This window comes from Alosa pseudoharengus, unplaced genomic scaffold (genome assembly GCF_046254945.1).
Source record: "Alosa pseudoharengus isolate Yale_2024_CS ecotype anadromous, Long Island Sound unplaced genomic scaffold, YU_APseudo_1.1 YU_APseudo_1.1_scf_15, whole genome shotgun sequence".
Taxonomy (NCBI): Eukaryota; Metazoa; Chordata; class Actinopteri; order Clupeiformes; family Clupeidae; genus Alosa; species Alosa pseudoharengus.
Genome location: NW_027468620.1, coordinates 7751946 through 7773218, shown reverse-complemented (window position 1 = coordinate 7773218; position 21273 = coordinate 7751946). Strand labels below are relative to the sequence as shown.

General features: G+C 42.3%; 1 protein-coding gene across 2 annotated transcripts in view; it reads right to left on the bottom strand.

The window, feature by feature from the left end:
* khdrbs2 (KH domain containing, RNA binding, signal transduction associated 2) overlaps positions 1-21273 on the bottom strand; it is a 62487-nt gene that overhangs the window by 32377 nt on the left and 8837 nt on the right. For both annotated transcript variants that reach the window (XM_076286526.1, XM_076286527.1), the window contains exons 2-3: positions 16391-16518; positions 1694-1810 (exon numbers count right to left, since the gene is read on the bottom strand). In XM_076286526.1, coding sequence (XP_076142641.1) covers positions 1694-1810; positions 16391-16518 — 245 coding nt within the window. The remainder of the gene's footprint in view (positions 1-1693; positions 1811-16390; positions 16519-21273) is intronic.

The following is a 21273-nucleotide window of genomic DNA, read 5'->3' as shown; positions in this document are numbered from 1 at the left end:
AACACACAACAGAAGAATAAAGAGTATATTTGAGCGACCCCAATGCAGCTGCCAGCTGCCTCGCTGCCTGCAACTGTCTAATGAGTCACTTGCCGTAGCAGTGCCAGGCATTAAGGTACCAGCTATGAATTTTTGTTTTGGGTGGCCTAGCAAAATAACAACACAGAACGCTGTTGCCAGCTCCCAACAGCTGACTTAGGGTCTGTCCGAAATGGAAGGTAGCTGCCAGCTGCCTCACTGCCTTCAACTGTCTAAAGAGTCACTTGCCGTAGCAGGCATCAAGGTAGCAGCTATGAACTTTGTTTCAGAGGACCTAGCAAGATAGCAACACAAAACACCGCTGCCAGGATACTGACATCTGACTTAACCAGTGAAAGTTGAAGCAGAGATGTTATAAAGAATTTATGGTTGAAGATAGCATGAAGGATACATGTATACTGCCTTCAAAATTCAGCAAAATGAAGGTATAGAGGGCAGAATTTTAAACAGATATTTGATTCAGATATTCCTTCATGCCTTGCTGCCATGCAATGCTGTCTTAGAATGCAAAACATTTTTTTTTCCGTTTCAGACAACCCCTGTCTACTGTACATTTTGCCAAGCCATGTTCACAGAAGTAGCCTATACTCCCCCCAGATAAGCCAACTGGAGTCTATACAACAGCATGAGCTACCAATAGTTGTGTTAGATCACAGCTGTTTTTAATGACCACAGTTTCCGTGGGGCCTTGTTCTTTTGTCTTAGCCCATTGTTGATTTAGTTTTTAGACACTTCCTGCATTTGCTACTTAGGGACCACCAGTCAAGAGGATGAATAGGTTGACTGAGTAATAAGCCTTGCCTGTGTGTGTGTGTGTGTGTGTGTGTGTGTGTGTGTGTGTGTGTGTGTGTGTGTGTGTGTGTGTGTGTGTGTGTGTGTATGTGTGTGTGTGTGTTTTCTCTGGAAAATGTTTGCCCGATTCTCATTCTCAACTGTGGTCCATCCAGGGGAACATGTTGCATAATACTCATGGTGTGATAACATAATATATATACATTCATACTGCTTCACTCTGAAATGTCATCCAAGATAATCAACACTGAATGTATCCAGAACATCTCTCAAGGCAGCCTTGGGCCCACACACTTTTTTCCTATGACACCCCTTGCCTTGCACCACATCCTTCCAAGTGATCCAAAAATTCCACAGTGTGAAGAAGATTGACACGCACCAAAACGATGCGGATGAAGGTAATCAAGGAGTAAATCAATTCACTATTCTTGTAGTGAATGTCAGGTCGTGACCTGATCAGTCTCTCTCTAATGTGAATTGATCCTAGATGTGCTTGCCTTGCTGGCCTTATTAGAATGGCAACATGTATTTCAACTGATGTTATCTCAACATAAATATGGATCCAGCGTTATGTGTTGAAGCATTCAGATCTTTTGAAGCAACAATGCACAACTTGACTGTACATGTTTTTATGTTAATTAAGGTGTTAGACTAAACATGTAAAAATAGTTTTGCTTCCCCTTCTCACTGTCTGACTGCTACGTTACTGCGGTAACTAATAGTGGGATTAAGAGTGAACGCAACATTAAGAAAGACACTGTGATAATCCTCTTGACAATTGTTTAGAGGGAATTTCACATTTTTAACTTGTGCAATCAAACCACTGAGGAGATATTGAGAGATTAAAGGGATGCCATCTTACCTTGCCTTTGTCCCGCATCGAGCCCTTGCCCAGAATAGACATCTTTGCTCCTGTTTCTTCTTGTAATCGCTTCATGGAATTGCCTCTGGGCCCCAGTAGCTTCCCAACAAAATTAAACTGAAGGAGAAAAGAGAAAAAGTAATGTGGTTAGTTTGCCAGCCTGCTCACCCCCTGACCATTCATTATTATTTACTTTCAAATAACAACAACAACAAAAAACAGCTTCATGTCTTGGTAAAGTAAAAAAACAAACAAAAAAACGGGTTTGCGAATGAGATACAGGGTCAATGACCAGCAAATATCAACCCTATCATTTTCTCCACAGCAGTGCGATATTAAGCTCAGTTCTTACGCCTCCCTTCCATGACCCTTTCTGTCCCTTCTTCCCTCAGTTTCTCTGCCTTGAAACAGTTTTCACTGTCTGCCTGAAATGGCACAACCTGGAATCGCTCATCTATATATACTGTTGTAATTCCGAGCGGGTGTTGAAATCAGTCGGGAATGTCATCCCCTCCCTTCTCTCTTATGATACAGCGGCGTTTCCGAAGCCAGACAAGTTCTTGGGAACCATCCAGAGGTCAGCGTCTGGATGAAGTGTAGAATAATGACTCTGCCTCCTGTGGGAGCCCAAGTAATACTGTCCAGATGATGAGCAATCAACTGCTTGCCCAAGGGCTTCCATTGACATTTGCAGGCTCGTTGTGGATGCGTGGCTGTTAAGATTAGAGGTGGCTTGACATCTTATTTATCAGGTCTTGTGTGTTGTGAGCCTCACTATTGCTTTGTGCCTCATCTGTCTTAGTGAGTGCACTGTTAAGAGAGTCAATGCTCATCTTAGTTGCTCATCATCTTTAACCCCCTGAAAGAAAACCTTCAGTGATTGCTTTCACAGTTTTCTCAACACCCACAATAGACAAATGTCACTGCAGGGATATGAGATAAACAAAGCAAAGCTATAACCAGGCTTCCTGATTTGTTCCACCTTGTGATGACTGGACATTTTGCCTAGCTAGAAAAACCTATTCAATCATATCACAGACTTCTCCATGTTTACAATTTCTTTCAATCTCTTTAAGCAGAACTGGACAGTAAGCACAGTCCTGCAAATGGTAACGTGTTAAAATGTGGTGCTCAGCCTCCAAAAATCAATAAGTTGTGATAGCATGCCCCTGATACATGGCTCCAATGATGCCATGTGTTACGCCTGCCTCAGGGTGCATCAAAAGATGTTCCTCATTGAAAAGTAAACTAAATTAAAAGCAGCACAACAAACCACATTTAAAAGGCCAGATGTCGCACTGAACCAGCCACGATCAGCCTGATCATCTCTCTCTCTCTTTCTCTCTCTCTCTTTCTTTCTCTCTCTCTCTCTTCTCCCTTTCTCTTTCCCCTTTTCCTACGGAGGTGCTGCCTCAGGTTTCTGAGCCCAGCGGTGTTTGCCTTCCTCCTGCCGGCTCCATTTGACAGGAATATCCTGCAGCTGGCGGCGAGCCCTTGAGCAGATGGCCTCGGCGGCAGAGCGAATGCTCACCGGGCGGCGGCAGGAGAGGCCCATTTTCATTAAGCTAATGAATGCCTGGAGCCTCTCGGCACCTCTGCGGTGGCCAATTCAGCCTTTATTAGGGGCCACAGTTCCACAGTGTTAAATGAGCGTTGAAATGATGCAAGCCAACCCCTACAGTGGTGGACACACCTCAGACTTGCATCTAGCATGGATGTGTTTGCGTCAAACGCACTGGGAAAGATCCGTTCAGCACAAAGTCACAGGCTTAAGGTGGATTGTTCAGGTGAACAACCTGTATATTTACATGTCATATGTAAAAAAAAAAAGATTAGCACCCTATAATACATAACTCAGTCACATCATCTTGCTGCTTGGATTGAGTTACATTGTGTCCTAACTGCATGCACTGCACGCATTAGCGACAAAATCAGTTTGATTCATCTGTTTGCAAATGGAATGTCCTACCTGGAATCAACACAACACAGCGCTGTGCAGTGTGATGCAGCGCAACGTTTTGATCATATCTTTTGTTGGACACTCCATTTCTATTTTTTTTCTGTCGCTCGCTCACGTTGCTTTGCTATTTTGATTTAAAATTATGACACAATAGAATGGCATATTCAACAGATTCAGTGTGGACAGAGAACGTTCAATTCTACGCGACAGTGAGACGCTCGCATGATGTTAGGACAAGCTGTCAGGTTATGTGAACGTATCAAGTTCATGTGTAATAAGACTGATTTATGTTGAGTGTGCCAATATTTCTTTTCAGTGTAGGCCTATATACTTAGTGGTGAGCTGTTACATGACATCTTGTCATGATGCTGACATCTTGTCATGTAACATGTTTTATCTTTGTTCTAATTAGTATATTCGGCAAAATACGAACATTAAAGAGAATGTGGAGCACAGAACTCACAATCAGTGTAAGATGAATGGATAGGTAGGGGGACTAGTGATTTAATCCAGTGAGGTCTCCACTTGGGCTGTGGATTACCTGGAGAACCTGCAACTGGTCGAACAAATTACTTTTTCATGCACAACTGACCATTTGAGTGACTTAACTCCCCTGTGAGCTGGCCGGCAATCCCAATCACATTGATTTGTCCGTCAATGCATTTCACCGTGGACATTTCGACGTCTGTGGGGCCACTCTGGCCACTAAACACTCCATTTGAGCCCCGCTCAGGCACTGTGGCAGACACACTCATGTAGGAATCCATTAGAAACCATTTGCTCATTGACGTGGTTAATTTGATTCAGGTCATTTCTGGGTCTCTAATATCCACGTACTTCTGACAGATGGGCTTCGTCGACAGACCCCAATGCATGTAAATCTTGTAATCTCCACACAATCTGACAATATAATAATGCCCAACATCTGTACTAAGACTATTAAAGACAAGCACTGGATTGCAAAGCATCTATTCATGCATGTACATGTAATATATTTATTGTTTACTATTATGCATGCCATTATGTGATGACTGTATGAAAACATTTCCTGACATAACATAAAATAGATCGTGTAACTTTAGAATAAATGGAACATAATGTTTTCATGTAACTATAGAATAAATAAAACATAATATGTGTTATGCCTGGAATTGGAAATAACTTGTTTTGCCTCATTATAGTCACTAAATTGCAGAGTTGTACTTTTGGAGCGAATATCCAGGACAAAAGAAACCGCATGGCTGAGTCCTATTCCCTTCTGACCCACAAATAGCTCACCTGATATTTTGTCTTCCCCAGAAAGCCACATCAAAGAATCTCCTCTAAATGATCTACCTGTCACAGACAAATGATGTTCCTGTCACAAGAGCTCAGCATTCAGCACATTTTTTGATTGAACGGCACTCCTTTCAAATTGCCTATACCCGCAATCTACATTTTAATGCGGCACTTCAGGTACAAAGAGGTGCACGACAGAGGCTGGCTGCTCAGGCTGCCTCTGGTGTCCCTCACCTGCTGTCTCTCTCTCCCAGGGGCATAGATACAAATGATACCCCTCCATTTGTGCTCCTGCACGCTGTAGCACTGTTCAACACAATCGAGAGCATTACACCCGAATGTGACCTCTTTTGAGTGTAATACATGAATGCTCTCAATTTGAAGCGCTTCCTTAGCGCATTACAATTCATCTTGCCGCTCAGTAAATACGGAGACGTATGGGGCTGGGGCCGAGGTGAGGCAGGCTTGATGAAAGAGGAGCCTGTGTGCAGCTTCAATACTTTATCATGAGAATCAGGAGTGTTCACTGCATGTGCAGTTTAGGCGCAGTTTAAAGCAGTTTGTCGTGGTTTCAAATGTGACAAAGAAAAACATCCACAGAGGACCATACTCCCATCAGCTGAATAAGAACACGTTCTGTGACAGACTGACACTAATCTCATTCAACTTGGTTGTTAATTGCTGGAATTAAGTTAAACCAACTTATTTTGTATTTCGATTAAGGGTGTGAATAAATTGCATTGCTGAAATTAACTGGAGTTTCAAATGACAGGCAAGTATTGCAGCTTAATTTAGTGTTCAGTTCCGTTTCTGAGAGAATGGCATTTGGAAAAGGGCATGAATGTTACCCCAACCATCACAAACACCAGTCACTAATAAATGTGAAATGATCTGATGGGTTTAAGTGTTCGACGTGCCAAAGCCGCAGTTAACCTTTCCAGCAACTCACCCAGAATAACATTATTAGTCTCACTAAATGTCTCACCTGCAGAGTTCTTCTAGGGGATTTTGCCTTAAGTAAAAAATGGTGGACATAAAACCTCCACCAAAACCCAGTGCTTTTCCGCATTAGTTCTGAACTGAGGTCTGAGATGACATCTATGGAGTGCCAGGCTAGGCTACCGCTGCCAGTTCACTGAGCTGTGCTGGGTACCTACACCCAGCTCCAGCCTGATATGGGGATTATGTGTGGTGGCAATGGTCTTTTCCCCATCTAATGGCCAAGAGAGGCAGCCTTGCTCAAGAGTGTCAGAGGACAGAAGCATTTGTGTTCAGAGAGACTTGGGTTGGCTCAGGTACAGAGGATGAGCAAGAGATGCTTAGAACAGCCCCTAACTAGCCCTTCTTCATGGGACAGCTCCAGGTGATGCATTCTGGGGGGACCATACACATCAACAATATGTTCCTCAACACTTCACTTCGTTCAGACACAGCTCATTTACATAATGTCTGGAGGAAATACTAGGAGGGGAGCAGTACAGCCGTCTATGTTCGGACCTCCATATGACCGTTTATGTTATTCAGATATACGGCCCAACCGTTTAACATCCGCAGAACCTCCGGTCTTACACATATGTCTGAAAACTCTGAAAAGAGTGAAGAGGCTACTATAACATTTGCATTTGTTTAGTAATCCTTTCCAATAGTTGTCTAGAAAATTGCTTCAAGACATATGTCAAAATGTATGAGGGGCTTTCACTTGCATCGGAGATATCCATAATGCATTATCTAAATCTCAAGCAGAAAAGACACACTGAGAGGGATAAAGATAGCAATTTATGAATTGCACATCCTCATGAATGTGGATCTCAAAATCAAATTGCCTTCACAACCTGTGAATGGCCACTGTCACGTGTCTTCAACAAACAAACCGGCAATTTATTTTCTCAGCGGTCAAACAGTCTTGTGTGTGTGGGGCGTACCCCCAGTAGTGTGGAAACCCACGGACATGTAAACGCATGCATGTGTCCCTGTCTGACGGAGTGCAAGCAGCAGCTAGCGCTGGCGGAGCAGAATGAAGGGTGCCAAGCGGGAGCGTGAGCTTATGATGAATCCCCTGCATTAATAAAGCCACATTAAGCCAGGGCTCGGGAGGGGGTGGGATTGCACAGATGTTGGGTAAACAAACAGGACATTAAGACTACCTGGGGCTGCAAAGCAAGCAGGTTAGCGGAGTTATTACGCAAATATAATCACTCCCCCCCCCCCCACACACACACACCCTAACCCAGCCCCTGCTGAAGACTGACATACTGTATTTAATGGCTTGCTCCACCTGCGCACTGTATTCATTCAGGGCTGAGTCTATGGAGGCAAAAAAGGGCCACTGTAATGTGATCAGTCAAAGCAATCCTTTTCATATTAACACAACATTGTAGTACATTTCAGTTTTCAATTGTATGGAAGCCTGGCTGGGACATAACCTTGCCACCCAAAGCCACTGCACCGTAGCTCTACACAGCTGAGTGTTTTCCAATGATTGGGCTGGAAAATTTGGAGTTTATTTGTCATGGACAGACGATCAGCTTTCCTACTTCTGAATGGGTACTGTGGGGTTCATATCCCTGTGACGTTTCTCAAACCGCTTCAGCTGAACAGTTAGCTTCACTAAGCTTTATTTAGTTAATCTTGCACACAGCATGAGAAAAGCCCATTATCTCCACTTTGTTTGGAGAGACATAAATAACCTCGTTGAAAATATAAGACGTTAACACACAAATAGGGAGGCAGGTATCTGGAAAGATAGTGTTGTACAACTGCTTAACACTTACAACTCTCCCTTTTTTCCATCGGTATGCAATAGGATTCTGTTTGGAATCTTATCAGTAAGCAACACCTTTAACAAGGTTGGTGCTCTTTGGGGACTGAGGATTTACTTGCCAAGGAAACAATAGGATTATTTTGTCCATTGGGATTGCCTAAACCTTCATGTAAAGTTCATGGCGGTAGGAAGCTGATAAATAAGACTTTGTCAAGAGCATAAGAGTTCACTCCGCCTCGTGGTTTCAGAGATATGTCGACAAGGGGAACGTATTTTCTGAGACTTTGTAAATTGTGAAGAGTATACAGTAGTACTGTATGACAGATTTATATATTTTTTTATTTGTCTAAATTAACATGTAATTCATTTCTTTCTTAAGTAAAATTAACTGATGATTTTTACATTAATAGCTGTAATATGAATTATTAAAATTAAAATAAAAACTCTACTGAAACATCTAAAGTGACATTTCCATTACACCTAAATGAGCCTGTTTTGCTTTTCAATTTTGAGTCTAATTTATCTGAATGTTTTCCCTGCCCAATCACATATTTCCAAGGGAGCAAATCATTAATGTTTTGTCGATGCTTTATGACATTATGATAAATTAAACCATGTTCCCGTACCACAGGGTATATCTAATCCCTCGAAGAGAGAGAGCGAGATCGAGAGAGTGAGCGAGAGAGAGAGAGTGAGCGAGAGAGAGAGAGTGAGAGAGAGAGAGAGAGAGAGAGAGAGAGAGAGAGAGAGATTAACACATTCATTATGCCACCCAGCTCAAGCCTGCATGAGGTCCCTGTGTAATGGCGTGTACCAGGGGCTGTTGGCTCAGAGCATCTTTATGCAGATGGCTGCGTCTCTCTCAGCATTAAGACGACCTCACATCTGGGTAGGCTGTCCCGCAGCCCAACCCAGCCCAGTGCACCTGCCAGAGGGGAGGCATAAAACAGAGGTAGGAGGCCGGTAATGAAGACACACATCCACAGGCTGGTCTGTAGGGGTGGGGGGCTTTAAAAGATGAAGGATGGCAATGACACGCGAAAGGTAAAAGGAACGATTGCTTTTGGAATGGAAGAAAATGAATGCATCGTTAATTTCATGGCTTGAGCTAGTGATCCTTAAGAACTTATCACAAACTGGACAATTCATTTGTGGACCTCGGGTATAAATGTAGCAAATCAAAATAATTGTATCTGAACTCCTACACTGTATAAGGATGTCTTATCTCTAGCCAGAGGAATCCGTCTTGAAAAGCTCAGTCCACTTCCCATTCCAATGCTCAAACGGATCCCTAATTTCCTTTCATCTGGAAGATTACAGTCGTGCCAGACTATTTTACATTGTGTAGGCATGATTCATTATTCATGATTATTGCACATGGTGGTCCTTTGTTCAGAGGTTTACAGGTTGTGTTGTGCTTGGGTGGATTGAGCAAGTTATTGTACTGCCTGGAATAACTCCAGGTGTTGCCCTTTCATGGTTACATGACATGATTATTTAAAGACACCTGCACATCAGTTTAATGCTCAGTCTTATGTGTGGGTTAGCACAGCTTGAGAAAAGCATATTTTCCTCTCCTCCTCTATTGGGAGGGGCAATGGGAGGCAGACTAGTTTGCATATGGAACGCTCTCTCTCCATGCTAGAATCTGTAACCAGTTCAAATCTCACCCAGAAGCGTTCATTTCGTGCACAGGTGTCTGACAAGGGAATTTGATGCCAATCAATCATACTACCCCCTGTGTAAATAAAGCCAATGTGTGACTGACACAACAAGTGAATGAGGGAGGCAAGAAAGCTGTGATCTCTCTGCTATTCCCTGACGAGAAGGGTGGAAGTAGTGATTGATTAACAGAGCCATACTACTGGGACCACTGGCTATATTTTCTCTGAATCGCTGTATACAGCATGCCCCTGATTTCAAAAAATGCAGGAATCCAATGCAGGAAGAAAAAGGGAAAAAAACAGACTGAGGTTTCTACATTCAATTTGATATGGTCCTCGTCTCGCCCTTTTTTTTCACTGCTGATGCTGATGATCAAAGGAGCTTTATCTCTGAGGAAGAGGGACCACCAGGACTCATGAAATAATTTTGCTAAAACACTGAGATGTGTAAAACCTCTGTGTGATTGATAGAGCCAACCCCCCCCCCCCCTCTGAAATCTCCCAAGTTACACAGGGGGTTGCCATGACAACCACATCTTTGATGTTACCCCGATAGCCATGGTGGCTCTTCCATCCATTTCTTGGAGCGCTTTCATCTCATGTAAAAGACTCCAGCTGGACTTCAGCTTGTGTTATCTGGTGGCCAGTTTGAGCAGGACCATTCTGTTTGTTTGTGTGGGTATTGGAGAGATGCTGAACAGCTTGTGTATTTGAACAGGAATACATTGATTACCATCCATGGTCAGACAACCATATGAACAGGCTATATGGAACAAAAATAGAAGTAAAAATCATATTTAATAACTGAACATGTGGGAAAATATAGCAGCCTTCAATTATGAGACGAGTATCACATAAAACAGGCGTACGACGAGTGTGAGGACCTACGCAAACCTTGCCATTTATCAATGTGGACGTAAGCAGAGGTTGCGGCAAATCTCATGCTAAGCCTCAAGCTGTGTACAAAAGTTTTTAAGCATGGAGTTATGGTGCAACATCGTAAATATGGCGAAGAATAAAGTTAGATTGTTATATTCACGGAACCTATTATGGAACAATCTGTTGGACCAAAGATTTTTCCTGTACATCTATTGCTTACTTTTCATAAGGTAGCCTCTTGTGTTGACACAATTGATGATGGCTTAGGATGTCTACACTATCATTTGGACATACTGTACTTGCGTGGTTTAACAGATGAGTATACAGTAAACTGTGAAAATTAAAGTAAAATGAAACAGTTTCATTTAGTGGACAGCTTGAATCATCTGTTTTTATTCCTTGAGCACAAAAGGATATACAGTCCAACCTGTCTCCAGTAGGCTATTGCTTGCATAATACTAAAGCATTATATTTTTTACGTAGTCTCGCTATTACCAGACTAAGCTCAATCTTTTCAGATTGAACATTGGTCTGGGGAGTCTGCTATGTATTGTCATGTCACTCTTATGTCGACACTGTCAAGTAAAGTGTAACCGTATTTCCGTGATCAGTGGGCATAGTTCAAATGACTCTGCACGATGTTCGCAGAGCGATGCAAAAACTCCAGGCAGGAAACTTGCTGGAAACTGCACCAATTTCCACCCCTTTCATTCAAAAATTTTAAAGCAAAGACGATTTTTAATACTACAAAATAACATAAATTAACCGTACATTTGTCAGTAGCCATGAACAAAATTTAGTTTGGTTCTTAACGGGAGCATTTACTGCCTTAAATACCTGAGCTGCAGGGCGAAAAGGAAATCGCCAGCAGATCAGGCTGGGTTCACCCAGTCTATTTTTCACGGACAAAAGGCATTACAATGTTACATGGTTTTGAAATGCATTTGTAGCACATGATCCATTCTGTAGGAAAAATAATGTAATGTTATACTTAAAGCCCCATATTTTAATGGCACTTAACATTAATTGCACTTTCCTGGCTGTCAAAACTGGTTCAACTGGCCTTGTGATGTCAAAGTGGTCTCTTCTTGGGCATATTATGCACATATGTAGTACATTCTAGAGGAGAATACTAGCCTGACGAGCCAGACCCACATTAAAATGTAGGGTCTGGGCACTCACCATTCGCAGTGCTCAGTCCGAGAGGCAGGATAATCAGTTGTCTTTCAAATTCCCTCTGCACGCAATAGGATAGCGGCAGCGCTATGAGTCCCATGCGTCTCGCACCAGCGGAGCTAGTTGGCTAGTTCAAACGTTTGCCAACTTAATAAAAGCTTAACTCGTGTCACATTGTTCGCCAACAGCAACATCCATCTTATTTGTTTTCAAGTAGCAGGGAATTCAAGCCAAACCGTTGCAACTCTGCCATCAATCATTATGTTAAGCCCACCTAACGACTTTATACACGATTTCATTGGCCTGATTGAGTTTCGATTTCTGGAGCTCACAAGCCAACGGAGAGTTGCTAGACTAGCCCTGGCAGCAAATGTAATTTGCTGTCGCTAGGGGCGCGTCTAGATTTCTAGGCTAGGAAAATTTCTATATTCTCTATAACAAGAATATTCTATATAATGTATAATGAGAATATAATGTATAATGAGGCATGATCTTTAAATTGCAATTGTTTACAGCCACCACATTCATTCATTCTTACACAGGGATGGGTGTGATACGAAAGTGTCATTAATCATATGTGAGCCCCATCATAAAATGATCTTCGCTGGTTTCTATGTTTGATTGATAAATGAGGGTGTTCTGTTAAGCTTAATGAATTGTTTATCGGTCATTATGAAGCCAATGAGTGATCTTTGTTCTTTCCAAAGAGTGTCTATACATAAACTCCTGAAGACCCAGCTCTTTAGAGAACATCTCCTCTCATAGCACCACTTACAACAAGTCTTGCTGATCCTAGCACTTACCAGCCGTCTTGAACTGACACGTAACTGTTAAAAACAGCACTCACTGATGCACTTATTCTTACTATACTCTACCGTTTTTTAAATTGTCCTAAAATTGTTGAGAATTGCTGTTTACTTAACTGTTTACCATGTTGTTAGTCGCTTTGGCTAAAAATGCGTCAGCCAAATTTAATGTAATGAAATGTAATGTAATGTAATGTAATGTCACTAACTGGGTTTCTATACATTTTAGTGCACATTTGGAACATTCAAATAGGGAATCCTGAGTGGAAACACTTAATCGAAAAAAAAAAATATTCACTGAGGGGGTGGATTGACTTCCATTTCAATTTTGGTTAAATGACTACGGTTATTTGTGTGGGATTTTGATGTTCAGTGACTCCTAGTTCAAAACTGGAGTGAGGAAATTAGCAACAAAACTCTCAAAATACGACTCCAATGGCTTCCAGTTGCAGGTCGACAGAAATGAATAGCTCTCCTACTGCGACTTTGCCCTGTTTATAATGGGCCAAGAGCAAAATCAATATGCACCTGACAGCTACATTGGCTCTGGTCTAGTGGCTGGACAAAAATAATCCCTGTGGTAATTCTTAATAACATAGACCTATTAGGCCCACAACAGTGCACCAATTAAAAAGATGTTTATTTTTAAATGTGGTGCCGTTTAAGAGACTACAACTGGGCACAGCCTTGTCCTGCTCTCTGTGCTGCTATGAATCTGGAGCAGTTGCTCCAGTGCAAATCCATCGACCGGATGTCCTTACAATGCTCAAGGAATTAGCTGTAACCTTATGAAATCAGGCAATCAAAGACATACCAGGCATCCAAACTCAAAGTACACACTAACACCCTGGAATGAGTCCAGTACTCTATCTACTATGTGCAGTTAAGCTGCTTCACCAACAAATCCATCTGTAGAGAGAGTGAGGATTTTGACTGGCAACAATGCGAGCTCCCCCACAAGTTAAACCACTGGACTTCTATTTTTCCACAAGATTCTCTGAGCACCTGAGTCAATAAACTATCCTCTTCATACGGACGTTCCATACACAATCCCAGTTCACATCACAAGCCGTTCAAACAAATAACTAAGCAGAACCATTGATCCCCTTTCCCCAGAACTCAATAATACTGTAAATCAACATGTTGGTGGTGTGATTACTTCAGCCTGAAAGTAGGACTGATACTCCACAAAGCCGAAAAGTGTCCAGCTATTATAAATATTTTTGAATATTTTTTTTTTTTTTTTTTAAATGGCAAGGCAATTTGTGGATAGGAATAATGAGGGAAAAGATTCTTGTCCTCACCATTAATGGACATAATGTCAAACCAGAAAATTCCCAGAAAACAGAACACATTGCATAAGACTATATAATGCCAAAACAATACATCAATCACTGAAACAAGTGGCTTTGAAATTTCTACAGCATTTAGATACTACTTGCATCTTTTCTTGTCAGCAGAGAGCAGACCACAGTTTACTATAGGCTTTGCAGTTATAGCAGTTCAAGGATGAAGATAGGGAGCAGTCTGCATTACTTTGAGCTTAATTGCATAAATTAATACCAGCCAGCTTTAATGAGAACATCAAAGAATCTTTGTTTAACTGAGGATCTCCCCAAGTCACAGCAGACAGAATCTTGCTGAGAGATTTGCCTGCTTGGCTTTCCATGTGACAAGATTTACTCACAGAGCTGCCCCAGCAAAATAATTAAATGCAAACCGTGATGTACTATATTGCTGTTAGTAGGATAAGGCAGACAGTGGTCCCAAGTGAAAAGGGGTATTCTATTATCTCTTTCTCTCTCTCTCTCTCTCTCTCTCTCTCTCATATTCTCTCTTTTTTGTGAATTTTCTGCTTTGCCTCTTGGTGTCTTTGTAAACAGGCTGCAGGAATGTATTTGTTGCAAACAAACACAGAACCTGATACAGTAAAGATATTCAAACCCAGTGTCGGAGGAGAGCAACAGCAAAGGCATATTTTGAACATTCACTGAGATGACTGATACAGCCCCCAGTTCCCTATGCAAGAGTAATGCAGAATGTACCATAATTCAGGAAGACATGTGCCCTACATGATAGCATGGGCAGACCCTACAACACAAAAGTCCTGGTGCCATTGTTGAGATTGGTGGAAAAAAACATTCATTACCATGTATTTACATTGAGAAGAGGTGAAAGTTTACACAGGGAATTAAATGAGAATTCTGGCACTTGTCAACCTGGGCCCTGTTGTCAGATCTTTGAGTACTGCTATTGGAAGGATGGGGGGGGGGGGGGGGGTGGTGGGTTCTGTCTTCTTTGGTCGCTTCCGGTAAAGTCCAGACTAGTCGTTTATGAAATACATGCGAACACGTTATACCGGCACAGATCTATCTCTGTAAGAATCGTTTTCATGTTGTTACATAAACATTTAAACGCTCAATGATCGTTTTTTGGAAATAGACTTCATGTATTGTTCTCCATGTAAATAGGAGAAAGGAATGAGTTCAACAACTTCACCCGACTTTATTGGAAGAGACCGAAGAAGACAAAGGTATGTGCCTTCCTGCACAAACACTACAATTATACGGTTTCTTTACATTTACTGCATTAAACAGTCACAAGGGGGTATCTCTCTAAGAACCCTACTGAGAGTCTTCAGGGCTCTTCTACAACAGTAGAGCAGCTGTTTAGTGTGTTAATGTTGTTTGCTAACAGCTATTATTACACCTAAACCGCTCAATGGGCATTTTAGGAATTGTGAAGGCATGCAACTCCCGATCAGAAAAAAAAAATAGTCGGGATGTATCTGACTTAGATTGTTCAGTTAACCACAACACAGTGAGCTTCTGCTTGATCTACTACGAGCTGCTTGTGTAATTGTACTCTGTGTAAATGTTTTATAGTGCCTGAAAACACTGACAATGTTTGCATGCTGTCTGTAGCGCTTCCCCTCTCACATCCAGAACGAGTCTTTAATCTTTCAAACCAGCCAGAAAATGAAGACAAACAAAAGGAGCACAAGGAGGAGAATGGAGAGGAAGAAGGAAGCGTAGTAGAGTGGGCCACAGCTGTCAGCATCTGGATTTGCTCTACGCCACCAAAACGAAGGCCTCAGCTCAGTGTAGCGGCAGCCACGCCATGCACGGAGGATCAGGAACCACAGCGACCCCCCCCCCCCCCATCTCTTCGCCTGACCTCACCAGCTTCCCCTGGCCACCTGTCTAAGTCTCGCAGCTCCAATTATACCATCCTGAGATCACAATCCCACTGTAAGCCGACCCAGCGGAGTTCTGAGTCCATTTTGGTCAGGATATGAATATTCTGATGACAAACCCCATCTGTTGGCACCATCCAACGCAGGAGTGTTTCCTCCAGTCATTTTAAAGCCAGTACGTTCTCCTTTGCCATGAATATTTTGCTGATAGCAGGTGCAGGAGATGAATTGAACTGCCCCTCTCAAGACAACCATGAATAGGAACAGGCAAATTCTCCAGGCACATGAGGAACACTGGCTGTAATGGGCTACATAAATGGAATACAAAAATATGTGGGATTGGGGATTTAATAATATTCTGCTGTTTCTTTTGCAAGTATTTTGATGTATGTTTACGATGGTGTTGCATGCCTTGGATGGTGAGGAAGAAATGTTCTTGTACACAACTGAGAATATTTGTCCAAAAAAGCCAATAATGAAATGTCACACAACATTGGAGCTGTGGAAGCGAATGGAAAAAAAGGCTGGCTGTTTCTAAATGTCTCAAAGAGCACTGTTGCCTTTTCTAAAACCATAGAGAATGGCAAATTTAAACGTGGTCCATCTGTTTCAATCAGGAGACGGACTCTATCATAGCTGCTGTCAGGCTCAAAACTGCTTTTGATATCACTTGGGGCAAAATAACCCTGTCAAAACAATCTGTTTGCATATCAGCAAAATGACCGCAAAGATGGTATTGGAAGTGAAGGAAAATATTGTATCTGCTTTTTTGATGGTTTATCTTGGCCCATGATTATGATGCTGTTACAGTGAAGAAGTTAGTTTTGTGATAGTCCATCAAAACGGAGATCCATTTCAAGAACAAATTTTGTTGAATAGTGTCAGAGTGAATACATAGCTATACGATAATGTGGCTATTGTCGGTGTTAAGGTCTATTATGCTTATTCAAGTGTGAGAACTCACTGCAATATCTTACCTTTGGGTACTGCTGAACTGGGATGAGCACTCTTTCAGAAAGTTTAATGTTTTTGTTGCTGATGACATCCAGGTACTTCTTAACTTCACCATCTTTCCGTAGTTCATCCCCTTCAAACTTCTCAATTTCTGTAAGAAAAAAGCAGTGCATGTGACATAAGAACTGTGCCCTGTTGTGTAAGTCTCTAAATGGGCTTGCACCTTCTTATCTGTCAGTGTATTGATGTGTATTGATCATTCATTATCTGTCTATCAACTTTTTCTTATTGTACAGCACTTTGGTCAACTGGTGTTGTGTTTAAAGTGCTTTATAAATAAACATGACTTGACTTGACTTGTTGTCAGCATTTCACAACTGAGTGAAAGCGCTCACACCGATATTAACTGACATTATGCTCAAACACTGATGAACTGTGCTGACTATTCAGGATAGTGTTGATATTATAACCTTATGACAGTGAGTCATTTATGCCAAACATGACCTGGAAAAAGAGACAGAGAAATGAGATTGGCCCTTTAACTGAAGACAGATTGCATGGAAGGCCATTACTTCTTGCTTGATACATTTTTACAACACAAGGAAATTCAATTGAAGTCTAGCAGTCAAAAAAGAAAAATAAAAAAAATCAATTTGCCACTGTAACCCTAACCTTAACATATATTTAAATTTTATTAATTTAGCAGACACATCTATCTGAAGCAACTTAAATATGTCAATTACATTACAAAGGCCATTGTCCCTGGATCAATTTGGGGTTAAGCGCCTTGTTCAAGGGCACAACGAGGGAAGCCTTCACCCAATCCCACATCAACCTCTGGCCCTCTATCAGAAGCGGGTTCAAGCTCTGTTGAGTTAAACCCTGGTCCAGCACCACTCACAGTTAAGCAATAGGGGAACACTCTATGCTACACTGTTAGAAGTGGGGGAAGAAAGAAGAGAGAGGAGGATGACAGCGGAACAAAATGGAGAGAGAGAGAGAGGGAGAGAGAGAAAGAGAGAGAGAAGCTGCTAGATTATCTTCCCACTGGAGTCAATTGTTCTAAACGTCACCCCTATCTGTGGCAAATCAGCCAGGTCTATTTTTACATGCACGCGACAGGATCCGGTCTTCAGGGGCAGTGGAGAGGGAGGGTGGGTGGGGGTGCAGCCTGTGGGGCCATCTCCATGCTCCATGCGGCTGGAAAGTTTTGGCAGCCGGGCGAGCGCGAGAGCGCCCCGTGTGCAGCCACTGTGCCGTGCACGCCTCAGTTATCAGAGGAGTGGTTCGGTGTCCTCTCCTTGCACTCTGGGACTCCAACTGGAATAATGTTGCCTCTCGTAGACTAACCATATCTGGGAGGGACAGTTTGGTCTCTAAGGGGCTAGAACAACTATATATTTCCCCCCAAATCAGACAGAAAGAAGCTGACCGCAAAAGTCTTCTTGACTGCAAAGCCGAGGGCCGAAACTTAGTATTTGCATAGTAATGTCAGAGTAGACACTGACCACATAATGCATGTGGTCAGTGTCTCAATGTGGAAATGGCTGTCTCAACTCAAATAATGCAATTTGTTATAACAATGCAATGCATTACTGACACAAACCTCCCTACACGCAAGCACCAGTAGGTCAGCACACAGAGGATGAAGCTTTCACTTCATGAATTCCTTTCGTTTCCATGAAAGTTCTAAAAGCCATAGATGACAAACTGTCATTTAAAGTCGACCTCTATCGTGTTTCTCTGGATGTTAAATAAAACTACTTATTGGTATAACCGCTTGTTCTCATCGCTCAGCTCATGGTTTCCGCAGCACAGTAACTGTATGTGGTGCGCATTGCGGATTTAAATGAGTGCCCAAAAAGTGAAAATGCAGTACCTGTTACTTGCACAGCTACAAAGATTAATGATGATGATGTCAGTGAATGAAACCTGCCACAGTAACAGTTGCATCGATGAATATAAATGGTTCCCATCACTGACTTATTAACATCTCAACTGTTGTAGAGATAGAAAAGAAATATTGGAATGCCATGCCAAGTTAAAAGCATGCGTAGAGCACCAGAGCACCAATTTTCATAAAAAAACATTTGTTGTTGTTTTTTAGCTACAGAAGACATAAACAAGCTGTATGGGCTATCTTCCAGCTGCAAGCTGAGTAGGAGAGAAGAGCAAGAAGTGCAACCATGCAAGGCCTCTTTACAGCCTCGCCTCCGTGTGAGTGAGCAGTGTGTTTGGCTTTCACTTAGTGGCTACAATTTAGCTTAGTGAAGCATGGCAATGTTTTCTTGGCATCCATCAGCATACTGTATGTGACTTATAGTAACTGAGACACTTGCCTAAAAATAGATGAAAGACCACACTGAAATAATAATATGTTTATTCCAATATCCTGCAAAAAACAACAACACAAAAACATTTATTTATTCTGTTTGCCTTTCATTGCACTGCTAATGTTATGTACATAGTAAAGCATGTATTTTCAGTGTATTTATTGTTTGAATTTATAAGGTTCATAATATTCATAGATTCCATTTGAGACTGTGTTCTGAGTATCATCACTGTCCTTACTGACATGCACTTTCTCTCACTTGAGCTGCAAAGACCTTTGAAGTGCTACACAATTGTCACTTCTCTCTTTCTCTCTGTAACTCTCTCTCTCCTTTTTGCACTCTCCCGGTCTCTGCTTAATTCACTTCAACTGCATCTCACAGAAGGGGACAAACTCAACCTAAAGTGAGAGACACTCCACACACAGGTCTCAGCAGTGAGGAATGAACAGCGTGTGATTTATTGGGCTGATTGTTTCCGGCACACAACTGGCTGTGGACACAGCTTTCTCCTCAACCCTCCTGATAGAGGACCGAATGAGAGAGAGAGAGAGATAGAGACCGAGAGAGTGAGACAGAGAGAAAGAGACAGAGAGAGATAGGGAAAGAGAAGACAGGGCCGAGAGAGAGAGATAGAGAGATAGAGACTGAGAGAGTGTGACACAGAGAGAGAAAAAGAAACACAGAGAGAGAGAAAGGACAGAGAGAGCGAAAGATAGAGAGAAAGGTGCCAGATGGTCCCATTAAAAAAAGTGTTTGCCAGAGCACACTCCCACGTCCAGCCACAAAAGAGAACATTTCCAAGGAAACTATTTATTCGCTCTGTTTCAGCAGCGGTTTGGGCTGCTGTTACAATTGACTGGCAGGGAGCCCTGATGAGTCGGGGCCACTGACTCGTTCTCTGCCCAGTAAACAAATGTGGCCAGCTGGCGGCGAGTTGCAACACAAATGCAGCCTGAAAGGCACATCATGCTTTTTTATTATTGAGCAGCGGTGCTTCAAGGCGTGGCAACTGGAGGCCCACTAGAGAGACTAAACCAAACAGCAAACAGCACAAGAAGTAAGACCTCCTGATCGAGACCGTGTTTGCAGCATGAAAGAGTAAAAAAAAAACACTGAAACAAGCAATTTGGGCTGTCTTCTGATATATTCATACAATGGTTGTGTCATGCAATAGTTCTTTTCCTAGCGCTAGACCAATGAATGACAGACATCTGTAGAGTGCATTTTGAGCTCGGACCATTCCTTCACACCCCTTTGGCAGAATGCCAGTGATCAGTGAGCTCCTCCGTCTTCCGACTCTAACCGACTCCAGCTTTATCGGCGCAGTGCCTCCTCCTGCTTTAACAATCACTGCAATTAGCACAGCCAGGTGGTGAAGGTAAAATACTGGGGAGGAGATTTACTTTCTGAGCCTCGAGTACACAGCTAATGTCTGGACGAGGAGAAAACACACACACACACACTCCCTCAAAGCATCAAAGGCCCCAGTGTTGCCTGCCTTGCCATATGGACACCTAAGCATAGGTAAAACCAGCGACACTTCTTACAGCTACTGCACTGAAGATGGTGGATGTTCTCAGAAGCAAAAACAAAACAATAAGAAATCATTGTTGGAGTGCTTGACTCAGAACTTTCTGTTCCACAGTTATAAATATGTATTCCTGATATCTTGAATGGTGTTTGTGAGCACCCATCCCTGGTCCTGGATATTAAACTGCTCTATCTTCTCTGAATCTCAGACACCTATTCAAGGTATTCTTTTTATTACAGCGTATCATTTTTGAGGCACATTACTGAATCAATGTAATCGATTCGTGGGGCTTAGTGTTATACGAGCCTCAATATATCACCTACAGCGAGAAACAGTCATGCTGCTTCGCCAAATTTACAACCTCAGATTTTATCAGAGAATCCGACCTGCTTGGTGCTTAAAAGATGAGATGACCTTCTCCGGGGAATCTCAAGGTTACCAGATGGGACCGATGATTTATGTGATGCACATTACAGTAACTTGCTTCTGTTGTACTAGATGACCTTAAATATTTGTGTGCATCACCATTTTCAGTTTCAGCACTTCTGTATGCTTGTTTCCATGCATGGTTGTTTGAGGGTATGTGCAGAGCCTGTGAATTTGTTGAGTTATTTCATATACAGATGTAGACAGTTGTCCAGAGGCTGTGTAAGTGATATAATTTTTCTCAAATCACCTTAGAGTTTTGTGAAGGACAACTCTGACTATCCGACTGATCACGCCTCCCACTTGACTCCTGCTGTTTCTCTCTCTCTCTCGCAGCCACTTTGACATGAAATCCAGGAGAGGGTGGCACGGATTCTTCAAGTGTGCTGGTCGACAGATGTCAGCACAGCGGGTACCCGGAGTTATCAGGGGGTTCCCGAAAATAAATCGGGAAAAAGACTCACACTAATTAACTCGGGAAACTAAGGGCAAACACGGCTGTTTCAAGAGCTTTGGCCACACATAGCATGCACACCATGCAGTAAGCCAGATGGTTTGTTCATATTGATAGGGTACATCGTCAGGTTTTCATTTGTTTACTGCATTGTTTGATGTA